We start from the raw sequence: 16,661 nt of genomic DNA, 5'->3' as shown, positions 1-16,661 counted from the left end.
TAGCCAGGCAAACAAGGAAAAATCAGAAATTCAGCTCCCCAAAGAATGTGAAAACACTTGCTTCAGCATGCAACGCTAAGTTGATTCTTAAGTATGCCAGACAGTAAGTTACAGTACACTACTTCCAGTCTTTAATAATGCACTGAATAGACACTGTGTAAGCCAGCTGCTTTGATGCACTGATATCATTCATTATAGATGTATGCAGGAGACCAACTCTATCACAGTTTCTACTTCGAAGACCTCTCTCCTGTCCAAAAAACTAAGTAGCATTTTGAGTTGTACATGACATGATACAGGAAGACAAAGGATCTTTGTCAAGGACTTCTTACCTTTCACAGAAGAACAGAAGGAAAACCCTCTCCACTTCAAATAGGTTATATTCAGATACAGAGAGAGAGACAAACTGAAAAAATGCAGACAATACGCAAGACCATAGCAGTCAGCACACAGTTTCACTGATGAAAACAACAAAAAAACACCTGAAAGTGATATGCATTTAAAGAGTCATACAAAATGCAAAGAGCAACATAAAAATAATAACAAAACAACTCACACACAATGGTTTAGAAAGTTTAACATGTCTAAAGTGACATGTTAATTTGACAGTGGGAGCAACAACCTTCATGTGCAGTGTATTCTTAGCCAATAAATCCAGGCTGTACATAGATATTTTAGTGATTTCATCACATTAAAAACAAAAAAACAAAAAAAAAGCACACAACAAAACAACAACAAAAACAAGTAAACAAAGAACATGCAACAAAACCAATGATTTGCAGGTACGGTAGCATCATGAAAGCATGGAAACACAAGTCAACACTGTAGCCTGCCCTATCAAGGCTTACTAAACTACCAGGGACATTCTTCCTTTCAGACCATTTTCCCCCAGATCCAATTTAAGGCCATTATTTCTTGTCTAACTACTAGAGACACAGAAAACCAATTATTCCATTCATTTTGCTGTAACCATTAATGTATTTCTAGAGTTACTTTCCCTTTCAGCTATCTCTTCTGTATGCTACATGATCTCTCTTCATAGGCTGTTTCTTTACCCACCTCTCCATTTGGCTTGCATTATTTTTTGATGTCTCAGAAATTTTCACTCGCTCAATGTAATTTCACATGTGCAGTTGATTATTCTTACTTAAATATAGTCCACACATGAGCTTAGTCATTTTACTAATTCCTACAATACATTTTAGGTAACTTGTGGAAAAAAAACACACACAGCAATTTGCATATTCTGAAATCCACTACTGTCTTTCAACAAGGGTCTAATTAAACTCTGAACAAGTTATGAAGGCTCCTGCTCTAAGGAAGTAGACTGGGGACAACCGTCTTCCACAATCCAAAATCTGCAGCACTGATGAAATCACCGAGACATCTCATTCTCAATAGGCAAACTTCATGTTTCTAGTACTGGTTATTTTCCATCTTTCCACAGTTAAAAATATACTTAGAAAATAAGTCTTAAATGATTTTATAACAGACGAGACTTAAACAGTAACAACCTCCAGATACTAAACAATGGATATCTAATCACAGATATAAACACAGGTAACTAATAAATGATGGAAAGAGAAGCTGACTAGCCCTCAGGATTAGCTATGTACCCACTACACACTAGCACCAACAATCTTACAATGGAAACTTCCACCACACATTACTAAATGCAAAGGAATTCTGCTCTATTTTTAGAGCACCTCCAACAAAAGGTTCTGCAGCAGAGGACGGATCTATGCACTGCTCTCACAATAAGACAGATCAATTGTACAGCAACCGCTGAGACTCAGTTTCAAGTCCTATCCAGCATGATCAATTTGTGGCAAGAAAGAATACTAACAAGATTGTCCTCCAGCAAGGACATAAGAATTAGCAAATTATTATTATAAACCACTACACTGCTGACAAGGAAATCAAGATGCTTTTGAAAGTCAATTAATTACAGATAGGCTTGAAAGGGATCTTATGTGGAAAGCTTACTGGACGATATACAGCAGGATAACCTCCTATTGCTCTTAGGATAACACCCACACTTTCTTTTAAATGGAGAAAATGCATCACTAGAATATGTACATCCCATCAATAAATTTCCCTTTTGTGGAGGAATGTTTAGGCTATTTTACAAGCGCACAAAACTGCTTTAGTTTTTCTAAAGCAACATTACTGGTATGAACATTCAAAATACTTTATTGATCTGCATGACTTGTGTAAATGTTTTAATTTTTTTTCTTGAAAAAGGCAAACAGTTTTTTTGAGGTTCCTTCCTTGCTGCTTCCTGGGGATGAAAAAAACAGAAGCAACAGGAGGACTGCAAAACCCACACAAACCCTGGTGGTGATAGTGGACATTGTTTGGGAGTGGTGCAAACACTGACAAATATCCTCAACTTCTAGATAGAAGTATAACTTCATAACAACAGGTATCAGAAGATACCACTGGATCAAATATCTAACGATACATCTCTTTACTCATCATCTCTGTATTTATTTTTTAATACGAACTTGTTTTGATTAACAACTCCAAAGATTTACACTTTAAGTACATCAGTTGTCTAATGGAGTAATAGTGGTACCAATTCAACCTGTTAATTTTACTAATACATCAGTGTTGCACCAAAAAAAAAAAAAATGGACTGCCACTTCCTTAAACGGAGAGAGTTATTTACTACCTATTCTATTTTAGAAGTTACCTATGTATAGTTTTATTTTTATGTGGGTGCTCACTCATTCCAGAAAATATGGCAAAAGTAGATAAAAGAATCTCATTGTCAATGTAACCCCCTGAAGCATTCAGAGAGCTTTTGCTCCTAAAACTACTGCAGAGGTGATTGGTTTTAATGGGACTTCAGCGCCAGATGTCTACGTATCAACTTCTACAGTAACTGAGGCTGACCAAAGAGGTCAATCTCCAGGACACTCCTGAGATAGAAGTGGATTCAGCAAAAAAACACACTCAAAAGTTTCCCAAAAGGATAACAACCTAGCAGCACTACCAAAACATAAGCAATACATTGCATTTGCAGTCTTTGCATGCAACAAGATGAATCAGAGAAAAATGAGTTGAGTGCAAGACTACACTAGTGGCAAGCCTGGCTTTGCTATTAATTCCATAGATACGTACTGAGGGATTAAATTTCATAAGAATACAGAGATCAAAGAAAGAAATCATTAAGTATGAAGTCACAAAAGAATGGATACAGCATTTATAAAGGAATAAACTGGTCATAATCTGGAGAAAACACAACAAGCCATGCAGGCACAAAAGAAAGTTTGGCCAAACCCAGTCCCTCCTCTCAAATCACTGTAGTCGATCATTTAACTCAAGGTTAAAAAGCTACACAAGAATTCTGAAACAGAAATCAAGCTCATAAGCTACCAATTAGTTCATCCTACTGTTGAAGCACTTCAGGGCTACTTTAGCCCAACTAATTATTTTATTCTTCAAAGACTTTTCCCAGACTTAGAGACTGTTTTTCCCCTTCCAATATTCTATTAAATGTATTATACAGAATCACAGAATTTCTAGGTTGGAAGAGACCTCAAGATCATCGAGTCCAACCTCTAACCTAACACTAACAGTCCCCACTAAACCATATCCCTAAGCTCTACATCTAAACGTCTTTTAAAGACTTCCAGGGATGGTGACTCCACCACTTCCCTGGGCAGCCCGTTCCAATGCCTAACAACCCTTTCAGTAAAGAAGTTCTTCCTAACATCCAACCTAAAACTCCCCTGGCGCAACTTAAGCCCATTCCCCGTCCTGTCACCAGGCACATGGGAGAACAGGCCAACCCCCACCTCACTACAGCCTCCTTTGAGGTACCTGTAGAGAGCAATAAGGTCACCCCTGAGCCTCCTCTTCTCCAGGCTGAACAAGCCCAGCTCCCTCAGCCGCTCCTCGTAGGACTTGTTCTCCAGGCCCTTCACCAGCTTCGTCGCCCTTCTCTGGACCCTCTCAAGCACCTCGACGTCCTTCTTGTAGCGAGGGGCCCAAAACTGAACACAGTACTCGAGGTGCGGCCTCACCAGAGCTGCGTACAGGGGGACGATCACTTCCCTAGCCCTGCTGGCCACACTGCTTCTTATACAAGCCAGGATGCCGTTGGCCTTCTTGGCCGCCTGAGCACACTGCTGGCTCATATTCAGCCGACTATCAACCATCACTCCCAGGTCCTTCTCTGCCAGGCAGCTTTCCAACCACTCATCTCCCAGCCTGTAGCTCTGCTTGGGGTTATTGTACCCCAGGTGGAGGATCCGGCACTTGGCCTTGTTGAACTGCAAGAGCCACCACAACAGAAAAATGTTTATTCCTATTTCCCTTCTGTTTTGTTCCACTCTTTTCCTCTATATTGCCTTCTCACTTTACTGTGTTTCTCATATCTACAACCATCTTAACTTCTCCAAGTCAAGAAATCCCTTTGTGTCAGACTCACCTCTTATATCAATTCGTCTCCTCTCATTTTACTTCCTTTTATAGTAGATCCAGTTTCCATCATACCACCCATATATTAAAAATGAACAAATCTAACAAAATCCCTAAAAGGTTCTCACTAGGAAAACAAAGATTAGAATGAAAAACTGCATTTTAAAGGTGGTATGTCTCTCAGAGTACATCCTAAATTGCCTCTCATTTCACACAGATTATTATTCCTCATACATCAGTTTAGTAATAAACATGATCTTTAATTTCCTTTATAAAACCATCCAGTTTCATTGATATTATGGCGGTTTTTCCATTTTTGTGAGATCTCAAAAAACAAAACAACACAAAACCTGACACCCAACCTTAGGTCAGTTACAGTCCTTCTTCATGTGCCATGACTCCAGGGTGATAGCCTAAAGGCACTGGTAGCAACTTCCTCAAGGCATCATTTTTATTTCAGAAGACAGTTCGAACACATTTAGGCAATGTGGAAACAAGCTTTTGTTTATACAGAGTCACACATGAGGACCACAGGGATCCAAAGAACAGACGCAAACAGCAGCCTGAAGGTGATGGTGGTGATTCTGATGCTGATGTGATGAGATTCTTCACCTCCTGAATTGAAGGGTTCAGTGTATTTTTAAAGCAGCAACACAGTCTCAAATTGCACTTAACACTGAAAATCAGTTTAGTAAGGAAAAGTCAATTTAATGAGGATATTATACTCTCAGCTGCTATGACACCAAGATCTACAGTTTCCGGAGAGCTGGTATAGTGAACTCAAGGGACTTAAGAAATGTCATGTAGGATGTTAAGCAACTCTACTGCCTACGGTGGTTTCACTCTGGCAGCAGCTGAAAGCCCTAGTTTTAGATTGCACTTCTCATCATTGATACCTGGCTGATGAGCAGGAGCAAGAGAAACAAATACTCATCACAAGCAGCTCTTTGAGTAACAACTCCTCTTGGAAATATGTAGTATTATGCTACATGAACGAGGTGATTTAATTTGAAGTTCTGTTTTGCAAAACACAGGGCAATCTTGTTAAAAAATACAAAAACATTTAAAATTCAGCAGGAAGCAATACACAATTACAGATGGGTAACAAAGGAATGGAGAAGCTGTCAAATGTGCTTGAAATGATGAGCTTCACCTAGGCAGCAGCAGAAGAGCCTTGTATGCCCTAAAAGCTGTCACAATAGAAAGCAGATGAAGTAACAGGTGAAAATATGAAAACAAAGGAACCACTAGTGAGGATTTTCAGAGTGGGTTTTAAGGTGGAAGAAGAACTAAAGCATCAAGAAGACACCTTCAAAAACATGTCAAGTTCTGTCTTGTGCCATGGTTAAACCAATTTCTGTATGTAAGTAAAGTCTTTATAAGTCAGCCCAGGAATCTCTACAGTGCAAGTGTCAGCACAGCCATCACTTTTGAAATAACCTCATAGCTTTGGCTACCTAAAAAATTAATTCCCTTCAAAATTCCAACTCAAGACACTATCCTATCTGCAATAATAACTTGAGCATCGTTGATTTGGAGGTTCCAGCAGACTTTTTCTGGCATGCTAACCTTCTCAAGCTCAATTTACTGTTCAGCTACATCCAACATACCACTCAGTTAGGTCACTTCGATTGAATAAAAAGCAAAGACTAATCCGTGGGTGCTTTTCAGAAACTCACCGTCTGAAGAGATGTGATTTATTCTTGGCTTTGAAATCAGGACAGAGCAATAGGCTGAGAACCAGAGCATAAACATTCTGCTTCTATTCATAACAGATTGCAGCAACACAGCAAGGTCAGAAAAACATTCTTCAGAAGTCAATTTTTCTGCTGTTTTCCCGATTGTTTCCCAAATCATCTTCCAGCTAAACAACACTAAATGTAGATGATAATTATTAAAAGTTTTATCATCGTGTTTCCGCCTAATAAAAAGTCACCTAGACAGTGCTATTTAGGTCCATAGCATTCCAGCTATTCAAGTGTTCTGGAGTTTGAGAGGAAAACATGGGGAAACTTTGCTGGAATGCATTGAGCTCTCTAGCAACAGTAAATAACCACCCATTCCTCTGCTGTACATGAAAGAAGGGATAAAACTACAACTTCATTTCCATGTTGCCCAATAGGTAATTCTGAACAGTTGCAGGACACTGCTATGGTGAGGCCATCGTTTAGGGTTAGGAAGATCACTCTGCTGTTATGCCTTAGCCTGAAGCAGCGGCATTCAAAACATCTAGATGCTATATTTAGTAGTAGAAGATTGTTGTATGTTCAGTGACTAAGCAGAAGTGAAAGATGATCTTTGCTTCCAAGACAAAAAAAACAAAGCACCCAAGGCAATGTTTTTTCCTTCTAGAAATATTAGTAATTTCACTTCTCCAATGATAGTTCACTAACAAGCAGAGTGAGCACTAACCCTGACTTGACACAGGAATAACACAGTACACACAGTACTTCAATCTCACAAGCTGCAGTATTTTTCCTGTAAACATACCATGTAGTTGCTGGAACTCCTAAAAGTCAAATTATGGAGGTACAAATCAACCTTAAAACTGGTCATTTTGAGTTAATTGTCATGTTCATTTCACACAATATTGATCATTTCAATAAGCATGATGCAAGCTCTTTAAGGAAGATGGTGCTGCAATCTGAAGCTTATATTATGCAACTTGTCTTAATTAGGCACTTCATTGTACAGCATGACTCCATTAGCTGCAATCTGTGTGTGGCTACAGTAAAGGGGTAGACTTTAAGTAGACTAAGTTTTTCCATAACTAAACGTTACTGTTTTAAAACTGGAAATATTTTATTAGAAAAACAACTTCTTGAAGTTTACTAAGATGTTTGTGTTTTTTTTTTCTTTTTTGACAATTTTAACATGCTGTGCAGCTGAGATGTCAGATAGAAATGCTCAGTATTAAAAAGCTTTAAATGAAATTCAGTATAAATTCATTTACAGACAGCTTCTAGACTACTATTTCTTGGTTATTACTATTTATGTATCAAAGCCTTGCATCCCTCAAGAGGCTTTTCCAAGTCCCTGCAATTTACAAGAATAATATGTAATAGTTGCTGACAGAATTATTATTATTATTTAAGGTAAAGGTCTTATTCAAGAAGAACATATTAAGACAACCCATTTGAAACAAAGTGAATAAATAAAACAATAAGGAAACCCAGTAAATAACAACAATTTGGTTGGGAAAGCAGAAAGCCGTAGTGCAGCTCAATTCCACATGGGGGACCCAAACATAACACTTAACAGCTCTGACACAGAAAATTATTGAGGGCAGATATCTAAGTTCTGGAAAGAGTTTCAAGTCTTTCTAAAGGTGCATGCCCAATCAGACGATGAATCTTTTGGATTACCATGTAGGATAAGCGTTACAGGTACATTAATGTTTCTGATTTCAGGACTGGGGAGAAGAGACAACACACATGAATTAAGAAGTAGCTGATGGTCACACAGGTAAAGGATAAAGGATGAATCCAGTCTACTGGCTCAGTGTCTTGACAAACTTAACTTCGTATTTGCTTCTTGAAAAACTCACCCATTAAACAGGGCTGAGAGGGTTTTAGAGACCCACCATTCCTTAGTGTTTGGAAGTTGTGTCATAAAAACAGATATCTATATTGCTTAAATAAACACTCCAAGTATATTCTTGAATGCTAAGATTTTTTTCTTGACACTTCGTTGGTTGTTACATTAGATATTCCAAAATAGTTTCTCATTACTTCTCCCCGGAGCCATTCCCTTCTTAGCAGTGACTACTTAAAAAGCAAAGATGACACCCAAGAAGCATTTTAATATTGAAGAAAATTACTTCAAGTTGAAGCACCATGGCAACTAGAAGTTGCTATGCATTTTTAAGTTTATCACTTCTGAATTTCCATTTATAATAAACCAGTGTTATTTCTCTAACACCTAAACAAATTGATAGTCCAGCCCTTCAAACAATGACATTTATGAATGGGACTCTCTCATCAATCGAGAATCAAAACAAAAAAAGGTTCACAAATGTCAATTTTCTGTTTTTTTTTTTTTATTGGGAAGAATAAATGTTGAAATACAGAGGAGAAAATCCCTCATGAATTGCTTATTGCTGTGAAACCTATTAACATTCTTGACAGCCCTCTCATGTGGCAAAAACAGTGGCCTCACAGAAGATCTAGTGCACACATAAGTAAAGGATATGTCAGAAAAGCTTAGAACACCGGTGGACATCATGGTATGGTAAGTGAGGATACCCAGTAGAAGTAAACACCTAGCAGAAATATCTAAACACAGAAAAAAACTCAAGTGGTTACAGAAAGTCTTTACACCTTCATTTACAAATATTATCCAATATACAAAGTACAAAATGTTAAAAACTGTACAAGTACAGTGCACACTGAAAGTATAACGAGAGGATAAGTAGAAGCTTTTTTGTTTTTTAAAGAATGATATTTTTTCAGGAAAACAGGAAGTTCACAGAATTTATAGAATCCATAGCGACACATTTTCAAAGTACTTTGCATGGTTTAGGTAACAAAGTATTATATAGGATATCTGCATATATTATATAGGATATCTGCATGATTGAATGTACCTATTATAACAAAGTCTTCATATTTATGCTGTTTAATACCTGTTCTATTTACTGCACAGAAAAAAAAATGCACAAAATATCCCCAGTTAACAATACAGTTTAGACCAAGTTCTTGTGACTAGGTACCTTAAGTGCCTAAATATTCAGCAAAAGATTTTTTTTTTTTTAATAAAATTTTTTTATTTTTAAGTTTTCATATTTCACGTTCATCAGAAATCTGAAATGTATATTTTGTTCTTGTATCTGAACAGTTACTGAACCCAAGTTTTTAAAGGGAATATTTAAACACCAAATAATTTTTAAGTACACAGTAAAACAGTAACTAAAGTAGAAAGGCACTATTTGTGCCATAATATAGAAGCTTACCTTTTGGATTTATTCCAGTCCAATTTCTGTGTTGAGAAAAATTACAATCAGAACTACTTGCTCATTTAAAAAGGGAAAAACTCAAATGAATAAGGAACTCTACTGTTCTACTCCAAAACAGACATTTTGCGTATTTGCTGCACCGTGCAATTGGGTATTCCTCTTGCATATAACAGTATCCCAGCAATATATAGCCATCAAAGGAGACTGCATCAAGGGCCCAAAACATGTTTCAGTTCAGTGATTCGACTTACTCTAGCTTAAAGAACTCATAAGAAAATACTGCAGACTCTTATCAACTACTACCTGCATGACAGCTGTAATATGCCAAAAAAAAAAAAATTCATACCACTTTGTGATAATTCTGCTATCTACTCTTTCTAGGATATAGCACTTTGGGGCCCAGATTATAATCTTTTAAGAAACTCAACTGCCAGGATTTGTGTTTACATCTCTGCTTAAAAAGTCAATTTGTTTTGTGAGAACAGTGCATATTTAAAACCTATTTCAGCAGTTTACTCTCTAATGGCATAAGGAAAAATACTGCATATTTGCTATTTTTGTTCCGTGTTTTTACAGCTGAGTGTGCTACAACAGTTACTTTTGATAAAAAAGCTATAGTTAGAACTAGCGCTGGCAATCTTTACTCACTTAAATATGTTTAAGATAATGGATGGTTTTTCCATTAGTATAACAAGTATTCAAACAAAGCACATACGTCCAGTTGCAGGCTGCACAGAACTTACAGATTTTGGATAGTTAAGTGTGTATATCATATTTGTGTAACTATTTTCTTTGCAGCTATCTTTGCTGAAAGCATACAACAACCAGAACAAGGGAAGAAAAAACGTAGGCCTTGATGAAATTTCTTACTAGCCAACAAGCTAAACAAGAAGATAAAATGTTTAACAAATTAAGAATTACTACTTTGCTGCCCTACTTGTCATTGACATTTCAAAACTAGGAAGTTTCTGAAGCATCAGCAAAGGATCAGAAAAAGGGCATAGCTGGAGGCTCTCTAAACCTTAGAAGAAGTAAGATTATTTGATTTCTTTAAAAGTACAGATGTCCAAATTAGCTCAAAGGTACACTGAATTAGAAAGATTCAATAGTCAAAAAGGCATATACCTTCATGAAATATAAATCCTGAACAGTCACAATCCAAGAAGACTTTTTCATAGTGAGGAAGTTAAGCAGGGGAAAAAAAAACAGATATTTGTTATTTTATTTTGGCCATTGTATATTTCCTACCAATATATAGCAAACAAAAACCTTGTATGAAATATACAGAGCATAACATGCACATTTAACTGTGACTATGTTAGCAAGTGAAAGATACAAATAGGAGCAGACCTTTAAAGCAAAGCCTTTGGTGACAACAACCTGATGTAAACATGACACATTTCGGTTTGGTAATGATTCAGACTAGCTACAGATTAGTTCCACAGACTGAACACCTGATACAGAACAGCAGGAGCAGGAAACTTAAAGCTACTGACTACTTCCTTCAGTGGCCCATACTGACTGGTAAAGCACACAATAGAAGAGTCGATGGGTTGCATTTCCTAGGGGTAACAATCTGTGTAGGAAACACTTCACAGAAAGCGTGCCTCAGCTTATGCAGACTCCCAGCCTATGACGACACAGAGATGTTATGAATTCCCAACAGAGGGAGCTGGCAAAACTTGCATGGTAGCTTCACTCTTCTAAGAAGAAAATTAAGAAATAAACCAACCACACAGAAGAATCTGTTCACACTTCTATAGGAAGCTGAATTTAAATGTGTCAGCAGCCAAGTTATTTATAAATTGGGAAACGTCATATTACTTTACAAAATATTTGAATGCAAGCAACTGGCAGGATAATTCATTCTATTTTGGATATTTTAATCGAATGTGATGATTCGCTTGAAAGGAGTTCTTTTTTGTCTGCATCTCTCTTCCTGTTTTTTGCCTACAAACCAGAAAAGCATGCTCCAGGAACATCTTAAATAGCTTCACATAAAGTTGTGTTTTGTTCCAGCAAACAAAGGGTATCTTAGCAGGCGAAAGTTTTAAAAGGTCTAAAACTGAATTCCAGTTCCATAATCTTTTCTGATTACTGGGTCTGCTTACAGGCCAATAAAGGACCGTCAGGTATGGCAGATACCATCCAGCGGAAAGGGAATGAGACACTGCAAATTAAAGGCATGCTCCCAATGACCTGTTTTTTTTTTTTTTTTTTTTTTTTTAATCTGAAAAGACTCTCATGGTGCAGATAGGATTGAAAGACAAAAAAAAAAAAAACCACAAAAAAACAACCTAACTTCGTAAGATTTTGTTGTTGTAAAAGCCACAAAAAATCCAAAAGGAGGAGATGCAGAAAAAGATAAGAATTAGTACTCATCCGTTACAGAAACCTTCATAACAATTACTTATTTGTGTAATTGAATGTCAGTCGTTGGCTGTTCTGACTTTTCAATTCCACTTGTCCCCATTACACAGCACAACTCAGATGCCAAATTCAGTGTCTCAGTCTCATTTATAAGCTACTTTTTGACTGACAGAGGACTAAGACATTTTCTTTAATGTAGTTTGGAAGATAAGAGGTTGGCAGTCTTAAGACTAGACAGCCTTAAAACTACCAGGATTTTAAACACATTTTCAGTACTTTAAATTACTACAGAAGCAAAATATAATATCCTTAATATTATCCAGAAGAAAGAGTTTGATACTTCAGTACTTTCACATGTAAGAGCTGCCAGCATAAAAAGCTGATAAGGATCTATAACTAATTAGTTAAAATGCCGGTTGATATCTACTAAAGATAAAATACAAATGAGCAAAACCCCTATACCCAACTGAAGGCTTTTTTTTTTTTTCTAAAGTAGTACTTGGGGAAAAATGGAAATATTAGTTCCTTCAGGTTATTTGAGGTTATGAGAAGACTTCCAACATTCCTATGCTTCTATACACACACACACACAATTTCCCCTGAAGAATATCTAGAAACATATAAGCTGACAGACAGCTCAGAGATGTGTTCCGGCAATTCAAGATCTAAAACAGGTTACAAGAAAGCTAACTGTCTGTCCCATCTTAGTCCTAGGCAATTCTGTTTCTGCAGCATCCTAGGTCAAAGAACAATTTTAACTGGAACGGACTTCTAGGAATCATTTAGTCCTGTTCCCCACTGCACACAGGGCCAACTTGGATCAAGTCACTCAAGGTCTTGTCATGTCATGTCCCACATGGAGATTCAATGATCTCTCTAGACAATATGTCCTAATTTGTGACTACCATCACAGTAATTTTTCTTCTTAATACCTGATTAATCTTCCCCCTGTTGCAGCTTGTGTGTGTTGACTTTCATCCTATCACTATGCACCTCCAAGACGACTATGCTTACCGCCAACTCAGCCATCAATACACATGTTGAATTGTGAACTGAAAGCCATGGTGTTACTTTATGACGAGCTGAAAGTAAACTCATTAAGCAATCAACCCAACTTGGGAGCTCATTCACCAATTACCATCACAGGCAAAACAGACTCAGTGTAAGGGAGATTAACGTGATTTATTGCCTATTCTTAACAGACTAGGGCAGTGAGAACTAAAAGCAAACTAGAAACACCTTTGCACTCCATCCACCTTCTTCCTCCTCCTACCCTTAAGCAATACAGGGGATTGGGGATTGCAATCAGTTCATAACATTTCATCTCTGGTGCTCCTTCATCTTCACTCTTCCTCAGCTCCAGCTTGGGGTCCTCCCACAGGATGCAGTCTGCTCTGCTGTGGGACCCATGGGCTGCAGGGGGACAGCCTGCTCCACCAGGGGCCTCTCCACAGGCCGCAGGGGAACTGCTGCTGCGTGTCTGGAGCACCTCCTGCCCTCCTGCTGCACTCACCTTGGCGCCTGTGAGGCTGTTTCTCAGTCCTCTCTCCCAGCTCTGTTGGACAGCAGTTTCTCTTCCTTAAATCTTCTCTCCTAGAGGCCCACCCAGCATCACTCCTTGGCTTGGCTCTGGCCAGCAGTGGGTCCCTTTAGAGCTGTGCGGAGCTGGCTCTGATCTGATATTGGGTAGCTGCTGGGCTCTGCACACAGAGGCCACCCCTGCAGACCCCCTGCTAGTAAAATCTTGTCAAGAATCCCTCTACAGATAACTAGTCAACTGTATTACTTCAGAAGCTAAAATGTTATTTCACTGATTGCTAACCACTTAAAGTAAAATAAGTTAAATGAGGACAACAGACTGCACACAGAGGACTGTCCAATGAGGCCAAATATTAAAAAAATCTTGAAAAGTTGTACCAGCTTCACAAATATCGTATTCGTGGTATGTACTAGAAGTGTTGCACCACTAACCTTATTACTAACATAAGCATCCAGCTACGAAGTGTAAACCACAAAACTTTTCTTTTAAATGCAAAATATATGTCTTCCAAGAGTCATATGTGTGAAACATGCTTCCTCATGAAGAATCCAAAATCTTGAAAGCTAAATAGCTTTTATAAGCCCTATTTCAGGTCAAACCTTCCTTCTGCACTTGCACTTTTTTGTTTCTTTCTGTGGGTTTATTTAACTTATGAATTCTTATATTACACATCCTATTTATCCCTATTCTTCTGGTAAACGCTGTGATATACCATTTTCCATACTAAGTATCAAAAGACACTTAGGTTTATGAAAATACTTGAGAAATCTTTCCCAGTTGTATCTTCTTCCAAAAAAGATACAATTTTAATCCCATTAAACAAAATTCACTAAAATATTTTCATTTGAAAAGTTATAAAACCATATTAGACAAAGTCACATTTACAAAGTAATATAATTTCCAGCCATTCTTTCTTTCACACCACCATAATGCATTATTTCTCAAGAAAGCAGAAAAGTTAACGTTAAAATTTGCATAAGCCTAAATGGTTGGGAAAAAAAAAAACACTAACACAAGAGCTAAACAACAGTGATCATGTACTTGCCCAGAGGCCTAAAACAAGTCTTTCCTGTTGACCACACCAACCATAAAGTTCATAGTTTAGCAAGGAAGAACACACTCCAATTAAGTAGTGGTATACAAAAAGGATGTTTACTTCTTTCTGTGCTAGTCCTTGTCCATTTATAGATTGAGGTAAGATAATTCACTGCCAAGAGTCCTCCGCCTCAGCATTACTCATGTGTTTTAAGTGAGAAGTGAAACAAAACAGTGAGAAGACGCTGTGCTTAAAGCAACGCAAAGCGCGAAGCTGGCGTTTCACTACTACTACCTATTTAACTGCACACGGCTACACGCACTTGAAAGACGAGGTCCTAAACTGGTTGCTGTAAACTGCTGCAACTCAAAGTTCATCACCTGCGCCACCACCCAAGTTATGATCACATGAACATGGAGTTGTGCAACATGCTAATAATCTTAAGACAGATCTCGCTAAACTTTTATGTTCAACACAGCTTCATTGCGTAATTCACAACAGCTACAATATTGTTTAACTTGAAGCAATAAATCTAACTTTGCTGAAGAACATTCCCCATTGTCTGAGTTCAAAGCAAATGAATCACAGAAAAGCAACTGACTGTTATGATTGCTTCCAAAGACAGGGTTTCGTATTTGACTGAATACTCAAAAGGGAAACTAAGCACCTATGCAAGAAGTTTCACAGTCAATGCTATTTCAGAATGTCAAATCAGAAAAATACAAAAGTTTTGAACTGAGAGTAGCTAACACTTGATAGGTGTTTAAGCAAAATATTGAAGGGATTTCTTCATTTGGAAAACAGATTAAACATCCAGACACCTTTTAAGCCATAGTGTTAAAATCAAAGTAAAGAGGAAAATATTACACAATAGTTCTCTGAAGCCCTCCCCCCCAAATACCTATACAACAGATGTAATAACAGGATTCTATGTCTCCCAAAGATGAAAAGAAACAAGTGTTGCTTTATTCTTTCAAGTACATTTTTAATCTGAAATCCAGGTGTTTGCTCCATTTTCTCTTAACTTATGTCATGCCTTTTGAAAGAAAAGGCAAGGGCTACAGATTAATGTTTGGCTCATTTCAACAGGAAACTTACATTCCAATTCTCTTGCTTCCAATAGTCAAAATCCAACCTCCCTCAGAAGTTGGTCTGTCTTAAATTCTCAAATTAATCTTCCTCATATTTCTGATCTAACGTCTTGACAATCACTATCCTCTCGAGCAATCAAGTTGCAAAGTTGCATAAACACACCCAAACCAATACCTTCAGAACTGGAAAGTCCCTGTGGAACAGGGGCAGCCCTCCGACCAGCACAGGTACACACAGGAGTAATGGCCTGAGCTGATTCAGCCTCTTCACCAGCCACTTATCATTTGAGCCTGTAAGTACTTGAGCTTCCTCGCCCTCTGCTAAACTACCTCCTGCAATATATCTAAACAGTAACATTTCTCATAAAATGTAATTTCAATGGAAAAAAAAAAAAAGCCTCCACACCACAACACATGCACACTGAATTTACTTTAAAACACTCTGTCAAAGAAATTATCATGAGTTGGATAAAAGATCAAAGCCTTTCAGAGAAGGTGATAGTACTGCAGTCATGACTCATGCTTCATTCAGTTTCTGAAAGAAATGGGTTTGATCAAGAGAAAAAGCTGCAGGCTTGACAAGTCAGGGATTCCATTATTCTATTCCATAAATGAGCTGCCCTACTATTTTTAATATTCTTACAAATAGTTTGCCATGTCTATATGAAACAGATTACATTCAAAAAGAATCATCTCAACTTTTTTTCCATGGAGGTCCGGGGGTAGCTCACTTATTCCCCCCTTTCCCTTCCCCATTCAGAACAGCTACTGCTACCACAGCATAGGCATCTGGGGTTGCTTGCACCAAAACGACAAACTTTGATTTATGCACCCCATAAGAATTACTTAGGACTTCCTCCTGTCTATTCTTCATTGCAGCACTTTTTCATCTATGCTTCCAAGTTTTCTTTAGAAGCCTGAAATAAAATCAGCTGCTGTGGATGCCTTCCACTCTTTGGAAGGCATCTACTAGACAGCCCTCTCTCTACTCTACTCACATGTGGTAAGCCCTTTAGGACATGTTAAAAATGCAAAAGCACAATGGAAATCTGTAACAGCAATCAAACTGGAAATACCAGCACACAGCACAGAGCTATTGCAGTATTGCAGCTTTGGTCTGGGACTGATACAGAAGTATGCCAGAGATTAAAAACCAAAACAACCCCAAAACAAATAAATATGCTCTCTTTAGGCTCCAGAAAACACACTGAGGAAGGACTTCTTGAGTGAGTAGTGGACTCA

General features: G+C 37.8%; 1 protein-coding gene across 31 annotated transcripts in view; it reads right to left on the bottom strand.

Moving 5' to 3' along the window:
* Positions 1 to 16,661, bottom strand: part of PLEKHA5 (pleckstrin homology domain containing A5) — a 167,149-nt gene that overhangs the window by 121,845 nt on the left and 28,643 nt on the right. The window contains exons 4-6 of one of the 31 annotated variants that reach the window (XR_003497961.3): positions 10,508 to 10,549; positions 9,380 to 9,405; positions 8,635 to 8,702 (exon numbers count right to left, since the gene is read on the bottom strand). The exons of 26 other annotated variants lie outside the window; for them this stretch is intronic. Coding sequence is in view for 3 of the 5 variants with exons in the window: in XM_027459974.3 (XP_027315775.2) it covers positions 8,446 to 8,702; positions 9,380 to 9,405 (283 nt within the window). In the remaining 2 variants the exon portion in view is untranslated. 4 more of the 31 variants (XM_027459974.3, XR_005262579.2, XM_038172956.2 and 1 more) reach the window with 4 other exon arrangements.

This window comes from Anas platyrhynchos, chromosome 1 (assembly GCF_047663525.1).
Source record: "Anas platyrhynchos isolate ZD024472 breed Pekin duck chromosome 1, IASCAAS_PekinDuck_T2T, whole genome shotgun sequence".
NCBI lineage: Eukaryota > Metazoa > Chordata > Aves > Anseriformes > Anatidae > Anas > Anas platyrhynchos.
The sequence above is the reverse complement of the archived record's forward strand: the minus strand, read 5'-3'. Positions and strand labels throughout refer to the sequence as shown.